We start from the raw sequence: 18,120 nt of genomic DNA on the forward strand, positions 1-18,120 counted from the left end.
AACACTTTACCGTAAAATATCTAATAATATTATTCAGCTCATTCACGTAAGAGACTAGACGTATAAGATTTAATCGGATTTAGCAATTAAGAGTGACAGATTGTTTGGTAAACTTATGGCATGTATAGAACAGGGGTGCCCATTACGTCGATCGCGAGCTACCAGTCGACCGCGGGGGGTGTGTCAGTCGATCTCCAGCCAGGCTTTTAAAAAAAAAATAGACCTAAAAATTAGTGATCATCAATCTTCACCAAGACGTCACTTAAATGACATTCACGGTACCGGAGGGTCTTGTGAGATGACGCTGGCTGCTGCAAGATCATTATTATGAAAATATGACCGAGAGGAAGGCGAGAAACACTTTTTACTTCAACAGACTCTCGCGCCGTACCTTCCGTCAAAACTCTAAAGGCCGACTGCACATTTCCTATCTTCACAATAAAAGCCCTGCTTCATGCTGCCTGCGCTAACTAAATACATAGTCTCGGAAAACTGGCGTGCACAAGCGATCCCTCAGAAAGCTGGCGTGCACATCACTTGTGCACGCCAGCTTTCCGAGACTCTTATTTTGTTAGCGCAGGCAGCATGAAGCAGGGCTTTTATTGTGAAGATAGGAAATGTGCAGTCGGCCTTTAGAGTTTTGACGGAAGGGACGGCGCGAAAGTCTGTTGAAATAAAAAGTGTTTCTCGCCTTCCTCTCTGTCATTTTTTCATAATAATGAACTGGCAGCAGCCAGCGTCATCTCACAAGACCCTCGGGTGCCGTGAATGTCAATCAAGCAAGCTACGGAATTTGCCGCCAATGTTTTTCTTGTAAAGTGTATGGAAGCTGGATGAATTAGATGCCAAAAACCAACCACTTTCATGTGGTATTGTACAGAAAGGACAACTTTTTTTCTCCTCCATTTGAAAATGTGGGCGTTATCATCATTACTGTCTGATTCCAATCAATGCAAGTCATCAGAATCAGGTAATACACCAACTTATATTCTTGTCTTCGTGAAAGAAAGACATCTATATGTGTTACACATGCTTGTATTATCATTAAACACATTTAACTTCTTTACAAAAATGTCTCTTTCATAAATAAATCAATATAAATGATATATATAAATGAGGTAGATCCCCTCGAGTTGGTCAATTGAAAAGTAGCTCGCCTGCAGAAAAAGTGTGGGCACCCCTGTTCTATATGTTATACAAACCCCGTTTCTATATGAGTTGGGAAATTGTGTTAGATGTAAAAATAAACTGAATACAATGATTTGCTAAATCCTTTTCAACCCATATTCAATTGAATGCACTACAAAGACAAGATATTTGATGTTCAAACTCATAAACTTTCTTTTTTTTTTGCAAATAATAATCAACTTAGAATTTCATGGCTGCAACACGTGCCAAAGTAGTTGGGAAAGGGCATGTTCACCACTGTGTTACATCACCTTTTCTTTTAACAACACTCAATAAACGTTTGGGAACTGAGGAAACTAATTGTTGAAGCTTTGAAAGTGGAATTCTTCCCCATTCTTGTTTTATGTAGAGTTTCCGCTGTTGTATTTTACACTTCATAATGCCCAAAACATTTTCGATGGGAGACAAGTCTGGACTGCAGGCGGGCCAGGAAAGCACCCGCACTATTTTTTTTACGAAGCCACGCTGTTGTAACACGTACTGAATGTGGCTTGGCATTGTCTTGCTGAAATAAGCAGGGGCGGTATATATTAGTATAGTACCGCAATACTAATGAAGCATATTCCGAACTATACCAGCCTCTAAAAAGTCCCCCCCCCCCGCCGTCGTCACGTTGTGACATCGCTGGTTTTACGAGCAGATGAGCATGTTCAGCAGCGCACAAAAATCCTCTTCCTCAAAAATCCCAAAATTTCCAGGAAGTTCCAATTGAAATGAATGGGGGCATTTTTTCAAGTTGCACAATTCCCACATTTTTCAACCTACCGTATTTCCTTGAATTGCCGCCGGGTATATAGCATGCGCCTGCCTAGAAATTACTGCCGGGTCAAACTCGTTTTGCAAAATATTATTTTTATTTTTATAGGGACGGCGTGGCGCAGTGGGAGAGTGGCCGTGCGCAACCCGAGGGTCCCTGCTTCAAATCCCACCTAGTACCAACCTCGTCACGTCCGTTGTGTCCTGAGCAAGACACTTCACCCTTGCTCCTGATGGGTGCTGGTTGGCGCCTTGCATGGCAGCTCCCTCCATCAGTGTGTGAATGTGTAAATGTGGAAGTAGTGTCAAAGCGCTTTGAGTACCTTGAAGGTAGAAAAGCGCTATACAAGTACAACCCATTTATCATTTATTAGCGCACGTCTAGAATTTCCGCAGGGTCAAACTCGTCACGTCACCCTGTCATCATTTTCAAAATGGAGGAGGCTGATTTCAATCATTTGAAATCGCATAAAGGGAAGAAGATTAAGAGCTATTCAGTAGGATTTAAGGTCCAAGCTATTGAATATGCTAAAAAGAACAGTAAGCAGCTATGTTTTATTAGTATACCGTAGCTGCGTGTGTCAAATATGAGTCATTAAATGACTCCCGCCTGTGTAGACTGCAATATGACTCAAGTAAACGCCAACATTTTATATGTTCAATTAGGGCTGGGCGATATATCGATATACGTGATATATCGCGGCTTTGTCTTTGTTGGATATAGAAAATGACTACCGTATTTCCTTGAATTGCCGCCGGGTAAATAGTATGCGCCTGCCTAGAATTTTCGTTTCGCAAAATATTATTTTTATTAACGCATGTCTAGAATTTCCGCCGGGTTAAACTAATTTCGCCAAATAATTAGCATACGCCTACAATTTCCGCCAGGTCAAACTCGTCACGTCACGGGTGACACTTCACCTGTCATCATTTTCAAAATGGAGGAGGCTGATTTCAATCATTTGAAATCGCATAAAGGGAAGAAGATTAAGAGCTATTCAGTAGGATTCAAGGTCCAAGCTATTGAATATGCTAAAAAAAAAACAGTAAGCAGCTATGTTTTATTAATATACCGTAGCTGCGTGTGTCAAATATGAGTCATTAAATAACTCCCGCCTCCTGGTGGTAGAGGGCGCTAGTGATCCTTCTTGCGACTACTCGGCTGCAGAAGAAGTGACAACAAGCCTCTCGCTGTCACTTTTAACATGGAGGATTATCCATCCATCCATCCATTTTCTACCGCTTATTCCCTTTTGGGGTCGCGGGGGGCGCTGGCGCCTATCTCAGCTACAATCGGGCGGAAGGCGGGGTACACCCTGGACAAGTCGCCACCTCATCGCAGGGCCAACACAGATATACAGACAACATTCACACTCACATTCACACACAGTTTTCTAAACTGGACTTTCAATCGAAGCAGGAGGTAATAAAGGAAGATCTCCATTGAGACAAAGAGACTTTTAAAACTGAAGAAAGATAAGGAAGACTTCTATAAACAAGTTATCGATGCTTTTGATCAGAAGGAGCTGCGCATGGACTTCATTTATGAGTAAAGGTAAGACCATAATAACGTTTTTTTTAATTAAATGTGCTTTTCATGATGGTATCCTTACATCACACTCAAATTTATAAGCGCAGGCCTAAATCTACCGCATGCCTTTGGTAAACGCCGGAGTGAGAAGAGGTTTTAAATTAATTAGCGCCCCGGCGGCAATTCAAGGAAATACGGTATTCAAACCATTCTAACATCAACACATTCCACTCATCCTGGACATTCAAACAAATACTTTCCCGAGTTATAAACCAAATTCCGCTTTTCCTGTAAATTCAAACTCTTCAACATTCAAAGCATTCTTACGTTCATACAACATTCTGTCAGCATTTCACTTCAGCATCGGAACATTCCCACGCACTTCCTTCTGGAATCGCCTCGTAGAGTTCAAAGTACATTTGTTGGGAAATGCTCTGCCCCCTGCTGGCGAGCTGGTGCGGCGTCATACCTGCTGCTTGAGTTGCTGCACCAGTCGGTCCTTCTCTCGCTTGAGCAGAGACACTTCATCCTGGGTCTTCTTCTTCTTGGAGGAGGAGAGCTCCAGCAGGGCAATGTTGGCGTCCTTCTCGCTGATGGCGGCCAACAGCGCCTCCTGCCTGGCGGGAGGGACATGAAGAAATGAGCTCCGTGCCGTTGTTGGGACGGAATGGAATGGATGGATAGTCCGTGGGTTGAGTCCTCACTTCATCTCCAGCACTTCCTCCAGGTGCTTCCTGCGCTCGGCTCGCAGGGTGGTGAGGTGGGCTTCCTTCTCGCACAGAGACTGCTGGGTGGAGGACAGCTTGGCCCTCATGGACTCCAGCTCCTGCTTGACTTTCTCCATGGCGCCCAGCAACTCCTCCATCTTGGAACACACACACGTCAACCAAGAGTTCAGCGACAAAAACGGGGAAATGTCCACAATTTTCACATGAAGTGTTCCAGCGCGGTGGTCCCCAAGCTTTTTGTGTCGCTTGAGCATTTGTCCTGCATTTTTGTCATGACATTTTTGGGGTTGGTGCACTAATTGTAAGTGTATCTTGTGTTTTTTATGTTGATTTAATAAAAAAAAAAAAATAAATAAAACATTTCTAATGAATTTTTTTTTTTTTTTCATGAAAAAAGGCGGTTTTTGGGGTTGGTGCACTAATTGTAAGTGTATCGTGTGTTTTTAATGTTGATTTAATAAAAAAATAAAAATAAAATTATAATTTAAAAAAAAAAATTTTAAGGAAAAAATTGTTTTTTGCATTGGTACACTAATTGTAAGTGTATCATGTGTTTTTATGTTGATTTAACAAAAAAATTAATAAAAGTATAATTTATTTATTTATTTTGTCATGAAAAAAGCGTTTTTTCGGGTTGGTGCACTAATTGTAAGTGTATCTTGTGTTTTTTATGTTGACTTAATAAATTTTTTTTAAAACAAATTATTTATTTTATATTTTCATGAAAAAAAGAGTTTTTTGGGGTTGGTGCACAAATTGTAAGTGTATCATGTGTTTTTTATGTTGATTTAGTAAAAAAATAAAAATAAAATTATAATTTTTTATTTATTTTTTTAAGGAAAAAATTGTTTTTTGCGTTGGTGCACTAATTGTAAGTGTATCATGTGTTTTTATGTTGATGTAATAAAAAAATAAAAACATATATAATTTATTTATTTTTAGTCATGAAAAAGGGAGGTTTTTTGGGTTGGTGCACTAACTGTAAGTGTATCATGTGTTTTTTATGTTGATTTAATAATAAAAAAAACTAAAATAAAATTATAATTTTATTAGGGTTTTTTCTTGAGAAGCGAGTTTTTTTTGGGGTTAGTGCACTAATTGTAAGTGTATCATGTGTTTTTTATGTTGATTTAATAATAAAAAAAACTAAAATTAAATTATAATTTTATTAGGGTTTTTTCTTGAGAAGCGAGTTTTTTTTGGGGTTGGTGCACTAATTGTAAGTGTATCATGTGTTTTTTATGTTGATTTAATAAAAACATTTTTTTTTTTTTTTTAATTATAATTTATTAATTTTTTTCATGAAAAAATGAGGTTTTTTTGGGTTGGTGCACTAATTATAAGTGTATCTTGTGTTTTTTATGTTGATTTAATAAAAAAATCATAATTTATTTATTTTTAGTCATGAAAAAAGGATGTTTTTTGGGTTGGTGCACTAATTGTAAGTGTATCTTGTGTTTTTATGTTGATTTAATAAAAAAATAAATAAAAATAAAAAATTACAATTATATATATATATATATATATATATATATATATATATATATATGTTTTTGTCATGAAAAAATGAGTTTTTTTTGGGTTGGTGCACTAATTGTAAGTGTATCTTGTGTTTTTTATTTTGATTTAATAAAAAAATTACTAAAAATAAAAAAATAAAATTATACATATATATATATGTTTTTGGCATGAAAAAATGAGTTTTTTGGGGTTGGTGCACTAATTTTAAGTGTATCTTGTGTTTTTTATGTTGATTTAATAAAAATAAAAAAAATTATAAAAAATTCTTCTGCGGCCCGGTGGTTGGGGACCACTGTTCTACCGAACCCAAAAGCAGTGAAGTTGTCGTGCAAATGGTAAATTAAACCAGAATAAAATAATTTGCAAATCCTTTTCAACTTACATTCAATTGAATAGACTGCAAAAACAAGATATTTCATGTTCCAAAAGGAAAACTTTGTATTTTTTGCAATCGTTAGCTCATTTGGAATGGGATGCCTGCAACATTTTTCAAGAAAAGCTGGCACAAGTGGCAAAAAAGACTGAGGACGTTGAGGAATGCTCATCAAATGCTTATTTGGAACATCCCACAGGTCAGTGATGTGCGGTGAACTAAACACCAGGTGAGGCATGCATACTTTTGTTTCTTCTTTTTTTTACTTAAATTCACATGTGCAGCTCAGGAAAAAAGGGAGTTATTCGCTTTCGTAAAAACGTTATCATAATGATATTATGATAACGTTTTTATGATATGATAAATGGTTCCGAAAACCATTTAATAAAGTTGTTATTAATTACTTTTTGGTCCCATTTGCTTTTAAGAAAATAAATCAAGTATTGTGAGTTGATCTCACTTTTCTGTATTTGTATCTGAAGCAGCAAAAGCTATCCTCCATGAAAACCTACTTTGTATGATCGCATTCATTTTGTCTTAAAGTCCAGTTTAGAGAAGTATTTCATCTTGGATACAGTATATAATCCTCCATATTGGCAGAAACATTCATTTAATTCGATTTCATTCCAAAAAAAATTTAACAATATTTTTGCATCCGACAAAAAACACCCACAGATGCTGGCTTACTCATAAAAATTCCATGTTTGTTATAAATACATTTAAAAAAGAAAAGAAAAGAAAAAAATGCTGGCCCAGTGTGGCGGGTCAGAGTACTGCAAGTTGACAATATATCGCCCCCTACCTTGAGGCAGAGGTACTTGCTGCCTCAAGACCTGCCTTTTCCAAGTAGCAACAAGCATGCGCCCCCTCGCACGCACACGCCCAATACACACAGCGTGTAGCCGTGGAGGCACCGCCTGTGTCTGCCTCACTTCTCGTCTGCTGCGTTGTTTTGATCAGGAAACATGGAATTTCCGCGAATTTGACCATGAAAATTATCAAAATATACAGGAACCACACCAAAATCACAGAGAAAGCATAAACCAAAAGAGAAATATTACAACTTGTTTTATTACTTTGTTTTGGAACATCTCATGGTTAAGCCACCTGGTGGCAGGTGAGGCACTGCCTCACTTGCCTCCCCTGACAGCACGTCACTGCGGACAGGTGAACGGGCTAATTGGGAACAGGTGGGTGCCACGATTGGGTATAAAAGCAGCTTCCATGAAATGTTCAGTCGTTCACAAACAAGGACGGGGCGAGGGTCACCACTTTGTCAACAAATGACTCAGCAGATTGTTTAAGAACAACATTTCTCAACCAGCTATTGCGAAGAATTCAGGGATTTGACCATCTACGCTCCGTAATAACATCAAAAGGTTCAGAGAATCTGGAGAAATCACTTAACGTAAGCAGAAGGGCCGAAAACCCATCCATTTTCTACCGCTTATTCCCTTTGGTGCCTATCTCAGCTACAATCGGGCGGAAGGCAGAGTACACCCTGGACAAGTCGCCACCTCATGGCAGGGCCAACACAGATGGACCGACAACATTCACACTCACAGTCACACACTAGGGACCATTTAGTTTGAAAACTCTACTATGCTGAGTTACGGCTCATTGTGTGTTCATATGTTTTATTTTGCCCGATTGCACAGAGAAAAATTCCTAGATTGTGAACCTGTTGTCAAACAATGGCAATAAAAAAACTATTCTGATTCAAAGCAAAAGCCATTTATCAACAACACCCAGAAACGCCGCCGGCTTTGCTAGGCCCGAGCTCATCTAAAATGGACTGATGCAAAGTGGAAAAGTGTTCTGTGGTTTGACGAGTCCACATTTCTAATTTTTTTTGGAAACTGTGGACGTCGTGACCAAAGAGGAAAAGAACCATCCGGTATGTTCTAGGCGCAAAGTGTAAAAGCCAGCATCTGTGATGGTATGGGGGTGTATTAGTGCCCAAGGCATGGGTAACTTACACATCTGTGAGGGCACCATTAATGCTGAAAGGTACATACAGCTTTTGGAGCATCCAAGCAACGTTATCGTGGACGCCCCTGCTTATTTCAGCAAGACAATACCAATCCAGGTGTTACAACAGCGTGGCTTCATAATAACAGAGTGCGCGTACTAAACTGTCCTGGCTGTAGTCCAGACCTGTCTCCCATTGAAAATATGAAGGCTAAAATATGAGAACTGAGACTGTTGAACGACTTAAGCTGTACTTTAAGCAAGAATGGGAAATAATTCCACTACAAAAATGTGTCTCCTCAGTTCCTAAACCTTTACTGAGTGTTGTTAAAAGGAAAGGCCAAGTAACACACTGGTAAAAATGACCCCTTGACAACTTTTTTGCCATGTGTTGTTGCCATTAATTTCTAAGTTAATGATTATTTGCAAAGTTTCTCAGTGTGGACTAGAAATATCTCGTCTTTGCAGTCTATTCAATTGAATATAAGTTGAAAAAGATTTGCAAAATATTGCAATCTGTTTTTATTTGCCATTTACACGACGTGACGACTTCACTGCTTTTGTAAAAGGTGATTAATTGTGGAAGTGGAGAAAGTGTGGGTGTGACCCTGCTATTTGCTGCTTCAACACAGTCACTTTATTAGGTACACGCAGGTAAGAGCAGGAAATCCAATACAAATCTGAATGGGGTGTGTCAGAAAAAAAAGGGTGGAAATAGGGCTTTGGAAAAGTAGGAATTCTGGAAAATCCTGGAATTTTTTTACCTTAAAAAAACTGTTTGAATTTCGTTGTAAAATGTGTTGAATCGGTTGAAAAATGTGGAAATGGTGGAAGTTTGAAAAATGGCCGATTCAATACAATGACAACTTCCTGGATGCTCTAAAAACTTGGACAAAAAAACTAAACAAAACGGTGTAAAACATCACCTATGCAAAATGTTGACCAAAGCACCACCGTTACAAGTTATGTAGACCACAAAGAAGTGTTTTAAATGTAGAAATAAAAAATAATATGACCCTGTAAAGATGTAAACATCAAGATTTGAGCTCAGTGAGCGGCGTTTTGGTTTTTCTTTGGCTCTATGTGTGCGTTTTGTTTGTGCGATTGCCGCCACAAGAGGATGGACATGAATGAGTTAGTGCGTGATGACGACTCAGACATGTGATTTGAACTTAATGAAAAAGACAGAAAATTAGCCAGGGGTCTGGTTTTTCATCAATTAAACATGCAAAAATGAGAAAAGAAAAAAAAAAAAAGCGCATTTTAAAGACGTTTTAGTGTTTAAATAATTGAAAAATTATCAACAGAGTTGACATAAATACATAGCACATTCATCCGAATGAATCACTATATCTGTTTCAGTCACTATGTTATTTAGTCACTACAGTAATTACAACTTGTGTTGACATCCACAGGAACCACATGGGTTAGCCTACTCTATACAGTATTTACAACCTTACTAGTGTTCACATCACAGCCACAAATGCTTCATCTGCTTATTGACATTATTTACACATTACTTAGCTTCATTCACTGTTATTAAGTCACTACAATAATTACAAGTGGTGTTCACATCCACAGGAACCACATTTGTGAGCCTATTCTATACAGTATTTAAAACATTACTAGTGTTCACTTCACAGCCACAGATGGTTCATCTACTTATTGACATTATTTACACATTACTTTGTCTGTTTTGGTCATTATGTTATTTAGTCATTACAGTAATTACAACTTGTGTTGACATCCACAGGAACTACATGGGTTAGCCTACTCTATACAGTATTTACAACATTACTAGTGTTCACTTCACAGCCACAGATGGTTCATATACTTATTGACATTTTTTACACATTACTTTGTTTCAGTTACTATGCTATATAGTCACTACAGGAATTACAACTTGTATTCACATCCACAGGAACCACATGGGTTAGCCTACGCTATACAGTTTTTACAACCTTACTAGTGTTCACTTCACAGCCACAGATGGTTCATTTAGTTATTTACATTATTTACACATTACTTTGTCTGTTTCAGTCACTATACTATTTAATCACTACAGGAATTACAACTTGTGTTCACACCCACAGGAAAACATGGGTTAGCCTACTCTATACAGTATTTACAACCTTACTAGTGTTCACTTCACAGCCACAGATGCTTCATCTACTTATTGACATTATTTACACATTACTTAGCTTCATTCACTGTTATTAAGTCAGTACAATAATTACAAGTGGTGTTCGCATCCACAAGAACCACATGGGTTAGCCTACTCTATACAGTATTTACAACCTTACTAGTGTTCACTTCACAGCCACAGAGATGTATCTACTTATTGACATTATTTACACATTACTTAGCTTCATTCACTGTTATTAAGTCACTACAATAATTACAAGTGGTGTTCACACCCACAGGAACCACATGGGTTAGCATACTCTATACAGTATTTACAACCTAACTAGTGTTCACTTCACAGTCACAGATGGTTCATTTAGTTAGTTACATTATTTACACATTACTTTGTCTGTTTCGGTCATTATGTTATTTAGTCATTACAGTAATTACAACTTGTGTTGACATCCACAGGAACCACATGGGTTAGCCTACTCTATACCGTATTTACAACCTTACTAGTGTTCACATCACAGCCACAGATGGTTCATCTAGTTATTGACATTATGTACACATTACTTTGTTTCAGTCACTATGTTATATAGTCACTACAGGAATTACAACTTGTGTTCACACCCACAGGAACCACATGGGTTAGCCTACTCTATACAGTATTTACAACATTACTAGTGTTCACATCACAGCCACAGATGGTTCATCTAGTTATTGACATTATGTACACATTACTTTGTTTCAGTCACTATGTTATATAGTCACTACAGGAATTACAACTTGTGTTCACACCCACAGGAACCACATGGGTTAGCCTACTCTACACAGTATTTACAACCTAAGTAGTTTTCACTTCACAGCCACAGATGCTTCATCTACTTATTGACATTATTTACACATTACTTAGCTTCATTCACTGTTATTAAGTCACTACAATAATTACAAGTGGTGTTCACACCCACAGGAACCACATGGGTTAGCATACTCTATACAGTATTTACAACCTAACTAGTGTTCACTTCACAGTCACAGATGGTTCATTTAGTTAGTTACATTATTTACACATTACTTTGTCTGTTTCGGTCATTATGTTATTTAGTCATTACAGTAATTACAACTTGTGTTGACATCCACAGGAACCACATGGGTTAGCCTACTCTATACCGTATTTACAACCTTACTAGTGTTCACATCACAGCCACAGATGGTTCATCTAGTTATTGACATTATGTACACATTACTTTGTTTCAGTCACTATGTTATATAGTCACTACAGGAATTACAACTTGTGTTCACACCCACAGGAACCACATGGGTTAACCTACTCTATACAGTATTTACAACATTACTAGTGTTCACATCACAGCCACAGATGGTTCATCTAGTTATTAACATTATTTACACATTACTTTGTTTCAGTCACTATGTTATATAGTCACTACAGGAATTACAACTTGTGTTCACACCCACAGGAACCACATGGGTTAGCCTACTCTACACAGTATTTACAACCTAAGTAGTTTTCACTTCACAGCCACAGATGCTTCATCTACTTATTGACATTATTTACACATTACTTAGCTTCATTCACTGTTATTAAGTCACTACAATAATTACAAGTGGTGTTCGCATCCACAGGAACCACATGGGTTAGCCTACTCTATACAGTATTTACAACCTTACTAGTGTTCACTTCACAGCCACAGATGCTTCATCTATTTATTGACATTATTTACACATTACTTAGCTTCGTTCACTGTTATTAAGTCACTAAAATAATTACAAGTGGTGTTCGCATCCACAGGAACCACATGGGTGAGCCTACTCTATACAGTATTTACAACCTAACTAGTGTTCACTTCACAGCCACAGATGCTTCATCTACTTATTGACATTATTTACACATTACTTAGCTTCATTCACTGTTATTAAGTCACTACAATAATTACAAGTGGTGTTCGCATCCACAGGAACCACATGGGTTAGCCTACTCTATACAGTATTTACAACCTTACTAGTGTTCACTTCACAGCCACAGATGCTTCATCTACTTATTGACATTATTTACACATTACTTAGCTTCGTTCACTGTTATTAAGTCACTACAATAATTACAAGTGGTGTTCACATCCACAGGAACCACATGGGTTAGCCTACTCTATACAGTATTTACAACCTTACTAGTGTTCACTTCACAGCCACAGATTGTTCATTTAGTTATTTACATTATTTACACATTACTTTGTCTGTTTCAGTCACTATGCTATTTAATCACTACAGGAATTACAACTTGTGTTCACACCCACAGGAACCACATGGGTGAGCCTACTCTATACAGTATTTACAACCTTACTAGTGTTCACTTCACAGCCACAGATGGTTCATCTACTTATTGACATTATTTACACATTACTTATCTTCATTCACTGTTATTAAGTCAGTACAATAATTACAAGTGGTGTTTGCATCCACAGGAACCACATGGGTGAGCCTACTCTATACAGTATTTACAACCTTACTAGTGTTCACTTCACAGCCACAGAGATTTATCTACTTATTGACATTATTTACACATTACTATTCAATGTTTCTCACACACACACACATACATACACACGCAGGGCTCGTACCTTAGACCACTTTAAGTGGGCGAGGTTGGACTCATGCATTGCTTTGAGTGAGTACTTCTGACAGGCGGTGAGTAGCGGAGAGAGAAAAGAGGAAGAACAAGAGAGAAACAATGACGAAGAAGAACTGAGAGAGAGGAGGGGGGGGGGGTGGGGGGGGCAGCGAAGAGGAAGGTTAAAAACAAAATAAAAAAATAAGCAAAAAGGATGATGACCACGACGGCCGTAAGGCGGGACGGCGCTTTGATGATGTACCTGCTTCTCCTGCAGGCACCTGGCCGCCTCCTCCTGAGCCAGCACCATCTCCCGCTCAGCGGTGATCTGCACGCTCTCCCTGAGGGCCTCCTCCAGCTCCTCTATGCGCTCCGACTTCTGACGCAAGGAGTCCTTCCAAACAGCCGTCGGGACAGATGAAACGAGACCTGCCGTTCGGGGCGCCGGATGGAGGAGTGACGTCTTACCTTCACGTGCAGCGAGCTCTCCGACATGTTGTCCTCGCGCTTCTTGGCCTCGTCCATCAGCCGAGCGTTCTTGCTCTTCTCCACCTGCTCCTTGTGCTTCAGAGACGACACCTTCTTCGTCTGGTCCTTCATCTGCCTGAAGGGGCCGCCAGAGAGGTAGGGGAGACATTAGAACAGGGGTCAGCAACCTTTTTGATACCAAGAGCTACTTCTTGGGTGCTGATTAATGCGAAGGGCTACCAGTTTGATACACACTTCAATAAATTGCCAGAAATAGCCAATTTGCTCAATTCACCTTTAATAAATAAATCTATATATATGTTAAAAAAAAAGGGTATTTCTGTCTGTCATTCAGTCGTACATTTTTTTCCTTTTATGGAATGTTTTTTGTAGAGAATAAATGATTGAACGGTTTAAAAGAGGACAAAACAGGAAAAAAATGAAAATTACATTTTGAAACATAGTTTATATGGGGCGGTATAGCTCGAATGGTAGAGTGGCCGTGCCAGCAACTTGAGGGTTGCAGGTTCGATTCCCGCCTCCGCCATCCTAGTCACTGCCGTTGTGTCCTTGGGCAAGACACTTTACCCACCTGCTCCCAGTGCCACCCACACTGGTTTAAATGTAACTTAGATATTGGGTTTCACTATGTAAAGCGCTTTGAGTCACAAGAGAAAAGCGCTATATAAATATAATTCACTTCACTAATTCACAATTTCGACTTATTAAAAGTCAAATTCAACCGAAAAAAATCTAATTCGAATCTTTTTTTTTTAAAATTCAAAAAAAGATTTTATGGAACATCATTAGTAATTTTTCCTGATTAAGATTAATTTTAGAATTTGAAAGACATGTTTTAAATAGGTTAAAATCCAATCTGCACTTTGTTAGAATATATAACAAATTGGACCAAGCTATATTTCTAACAAAGACAAATCCTTATTTCTTCTAGATTTCCCAGAACAAAAATTTTAAAATAAATTCAAAAGACTTTGAAATAAGATATACATTTGATTCTACAGATTTTTTAGATTTGCCAGAATAATTTTTGGGAATTTTAATCATAAGTTTGAAGAAATTTTCACAAATATTCTTCGTCGAAAAAACAGAAGCTAAAATGAAGAATTCAATTAAAATGTATTTATTATTCTTTACAATAAAAAAATAAAAAAATCACTAGAACATTGATTGAAATTGTCACCAGTTTGATACACACTTAAATAAATTGCCAGAAATAGCCAATTTGCTCAATTTACCTTTAATAAATAAATCTATATATATGTAAAAAAAAAAAAGGGTATTTCTGTCTGTCATTCCGTCGTACATTTTTTTTCCTTCTACGGAAGGTTTTTTGTAGAGAATAAATGATGAAAAAAAAACACTTAATTGAACGGTTTGAAAGAGGAGAAAACAGGAAAAAAATGAAAATTAAATTTTGAAACATAGTTCATCTTCAATTTCGACTTATTAAAAGTCAAAATTCAACCGAAAAAAATCTAATTCGAATCTTTTTTTTTAAAAATTCAAAAAAAGATTTTATGGAACATCATTAGTAATTTTTCCTGATTAAGATTAATTTTAGAATTTGAAAGACATATTTTAAATAGGTTAAAATCCAATCTGCACTTTGTTAGAATATATAACAAATTGGACCAAGCTATATTTCTAACAAAGACAAATCCTTATTTCTTCTAGATTTTCCAGAACAAAAATTTTAAAAGAAATTCAAAAGACTTTGAAACAAGATTTACATTTGATTCTACAGATTTTTTAGATTTGCCAGAATAATTTTTTTGAGTTTTAATCATAAGTTTGAAGAAATTTTCACAAATATTCTTCGTCGAAAAAACAGAAGCTAAAATGAAGAATTCAATTAAAATGTATTTATTATTCTTTACAATAAAAAAATAAAAAAATCACTAGAACATTGATTGAAATTGTCACCAGTTTGATACACACTTAAATAAATTGCCAGAAATAGCCAATTTGCTCAATTTACCTTTAATAAATAAATCTATATATATGTAAAAAAAAAAAAAAGGGTATTTCTGTCTGTCATTCCGTCGTACATTTTTTTTCCTTCTATGGAAGGTTTTTTGTAGAGAATAAATGATGAAAAAAAAAAAACTTAATTGAACGGTTTAAAAGAGGAGAAAACAGGAAAAAAATGAAAATTTAATTTTGAAACATAGTTTATCTTCAATTTCGACTTATTAAAAGTCAAAATTCAACAGAAAAAAATCTAATTCGAATCTTTTTTTTTTTTTAATTCAAAAAAGAATTTATGGAACATCATTACTAATTTTTCCTGATTAAAATTAATTTTAGAATTTGAAAGACATGTTTTAAATATGTTAAAATCCAATCTGCACTTTGTTAGAATATATAACAAATTGGACCAAGCTATATTTCTAACAAAGACAAATCATTATTTCTTCTAGATTTTCCAGAACAAATATTTTAAAAGAAATTCAAAAGACTTTGAAACAAGATATAAATTTGATTCTACAGATTTTTTAGATTTGCCAGAATAATTTTTTTGAATTTTAATCATAAATTTGAAGAAATGTTCACAAATATTCTTCGTCGAAAAAACAGAAGCTAAAATGAAGAATTCAATTAAAATGTATTTATTATTCTTTACAATAAAAAAATAAAAAAATCACTAGAACATTGATTGAAATTGTCACCAGTTTGATACACACTTAAATAAATTGCCAGAAATAGCCAATTTGCTCAATTTACCTTTAATAAATAAATCTATATATATGTAAAAAAAAAAAAAGGGTATTTCTGTCTGGCATTCCGTCGTACATTTTTTTTCCTTCTATGGAAGGTTTTTTGTAGAGAATAAATGATGAAAAAAAAAACCACTTAATTGAACGGTTTAAAAGAGGAGAAAACAGGAAAAAAATGAAAATAAAATTTTGAAACATAGTTTATCTTCAATTTCGACTTATTAAAAGTCAAAATTCAACAGAAAAAAATCTAATTCGAATCTTTTTTTTTTTAATTCAAAAAAGAATTTATGGAACATCATTAGTATTTTTTCCTGATTAAGATGAATTTTACAATTTTGATGACATGTTTTAAATAGGTTAAAATCCAATCTGCACTTTGTTAGAATATATAACAAATTGGACCAAGCTATATTTCTAACAAAGACAAATCATTATTTATTGTAGATTTTCCAGAACAAAAATTTTAAAAGAAATTCAAAAGACTTTGAAACAAGATTTACATTTGATTCTACAGATTTTTTAGATTTGCCAGAATAATTTTTTGGAATTTTAATCATAAGTTTGAAGAAATTTTCACAAATATTCTTCGTCGAAAAAAGCTAAAATGAAGAATTAAATTCAAATGTATTTATTATTCTTTACTATTAAATAAAAATCACTTGAACATTGATTTAAATTGTCAGGAAAGAAGAGGAAGGAATTTAAAAGGTAAAAAGGTATATGTGTTTAAAAATCCTAAAATCGGTTTTAAGGTTGTATTTTTTCTCTAAAATTGTCTTTCTGAAAGTTATAAGAAGCAAAGTAAAAAAATAAATGCATTTATTTAAACAAGTGAAGACCAAGTCTTTCAAATATTTTCTTGGATTTTCAAATTCTATTTGAGTTTTGTCTCTCTTAGAATTAAAAATGTCGAGCAAAGCGAGACCAGCTTGCTAGTAAATAAATACAATTTAAAAAATAGAGGCAGCTCACTGGTAAGTGCTGCTTTTTGAGCTATTTTTAGAACAGGCCAGCGGGCGACTCATCTGGTCCTTACGGGCTATCCGTGTTTTTGACCCCTCCATTAGATTGTTTATTCAGCAGATGAACCAACAGTCCAAAAGCAGGGAAGATGTCAAGTTGTGTAAATGGTAAATAAAAAAGAATACAATCATTTGCAAATCCTTTTCAACTTATATTCAATTAAATAGACTGCAAAGACAAGATACTTAACATTGGAACTGGAAAATATTAGCTCATTTGGAATTTTATGCCTGCAACGTGTTTCAAAAAAGCTGGCACAAGTGGCAAAAAATGACTGAAAAAGTTGAGGAATGCTCATCAAACACTTATTTGGAACATCCCAAAGCTGAACAGGTTAAATTGGGAACAGGTGGGTGCCGTGATTGGGTATAAAAGCAGCTTCCGTGAAATGCTCAGTCGTTCACAAACAAGGAACGGGGTGAGGGTCTCCACTTTGTCAACAAATGCCTGAGCAAATAGTTTAAGAACAACATTTCTCAACCAGCTATTGCAAGAAATTTGGGGATTTCACCATCTACACTCTGTAATATCATCAAAAGGTTCAGAGAATCTGGAGAAATCACTGCACGTAAGCCATGATATTACGCACTTTGGATCCCTCAGGTGATACTGCATCAAAAAGCGACATCGGTCTGTAAAGGATATCACCACATGGGCTCAGGAACACTTCAATCAATCCACCAATCAATGTTTACTTACATAGCCCTAAATCACGAGTGTCTCAAAGGTCCCGCACAAGCCACAACGACATCCTTGGCTCAGATCCCACGTCAGGGCAAGGAAAAACTCAACCCAATGGGACAATGAGAAACCTTGGAGGGGACCGCAGATGTGGGGACCCCCGCCCGGGGCGACCAGTGCAATGTACGTCGAGTGGACCTAGCATAATATTGTAAAAGTCCAGTCCATAAATGATAAATAAATGGGTTGTACTTGTATAGCGCTTTTCTACCGTCAAGGTAATCAAAGCGCTTTGACATTACTTCCACATTTACCCATTCACACTCTGATGGAGGGAGCTGCCATGCAAGGCGCTAACCAGCACCCATCAGGAGCAAGGGTGAAGT

At 36.3% G+C, this 18,120-nt stretch overlaps 1 protein-coding gene across 5 annotated transcripts in view; it reads right to left on the reverse strand.

The window, feature by feature from the left end:
* LOC133549077 (ELKS/Rab6-interacting/CAST family member 1-like) overlaps positions 1-18,120 on the reverse strand; it is a 76,279-nt gene that overhangs the window by 4,819 nt on the left and 53,340 nt on the right. For 3 of the 5 annotated variants that reach the window (XR_009806020.1, XM_061894181.1, XM_061894182.1), the window contains exons 14-18: positions 13,290-13,425; positions 13,084-13,215; positions 12,832-12,888; positions 4,180-4,340; positions 3,945-4,092 (exon numbers count right to left, since the gene is read on the reverse strand). Coding sequence is in view for 3 of the 5 variants with exons in the window: in XM_061894181.1 (XP_061750165.1) it covers positions 3,945-4,092; positions 4,180-4,340; positions 12,832-12,888; positions 13,084-13,215; positions 13,290-13,425 (634 nt within the window). In the remaining 2 variants the exon portion in view is untranslated. The remainder of the gene's footprint in view (positions 1-3,944; positions 4,093-4,179; positions 4,341-12,831; positions 12,889-13,083; positions 13,216-13,289; positions 13,426-18,120) is intronic. The other 2 variants (XR_009806021.1, XM_061894183.1) reach the window with 1 other exon arrangement.

The sequence above is a fragment of the Nerophis ophidion genome, linkage group LG03, assembly GCF_033978795.1.
Source record: "Nerophis ophidion isolate RoL-2023_Sa linkage group LG03, RoL_Noph_v1.0, whole genome shotgun sequence".
Lineage (NCBI taxonomy): Eukaryota > Metazoa > Chordata > Actinopteri > Syngnathiformes > Syngnathidae > Nerophis > Nerophis ophidion.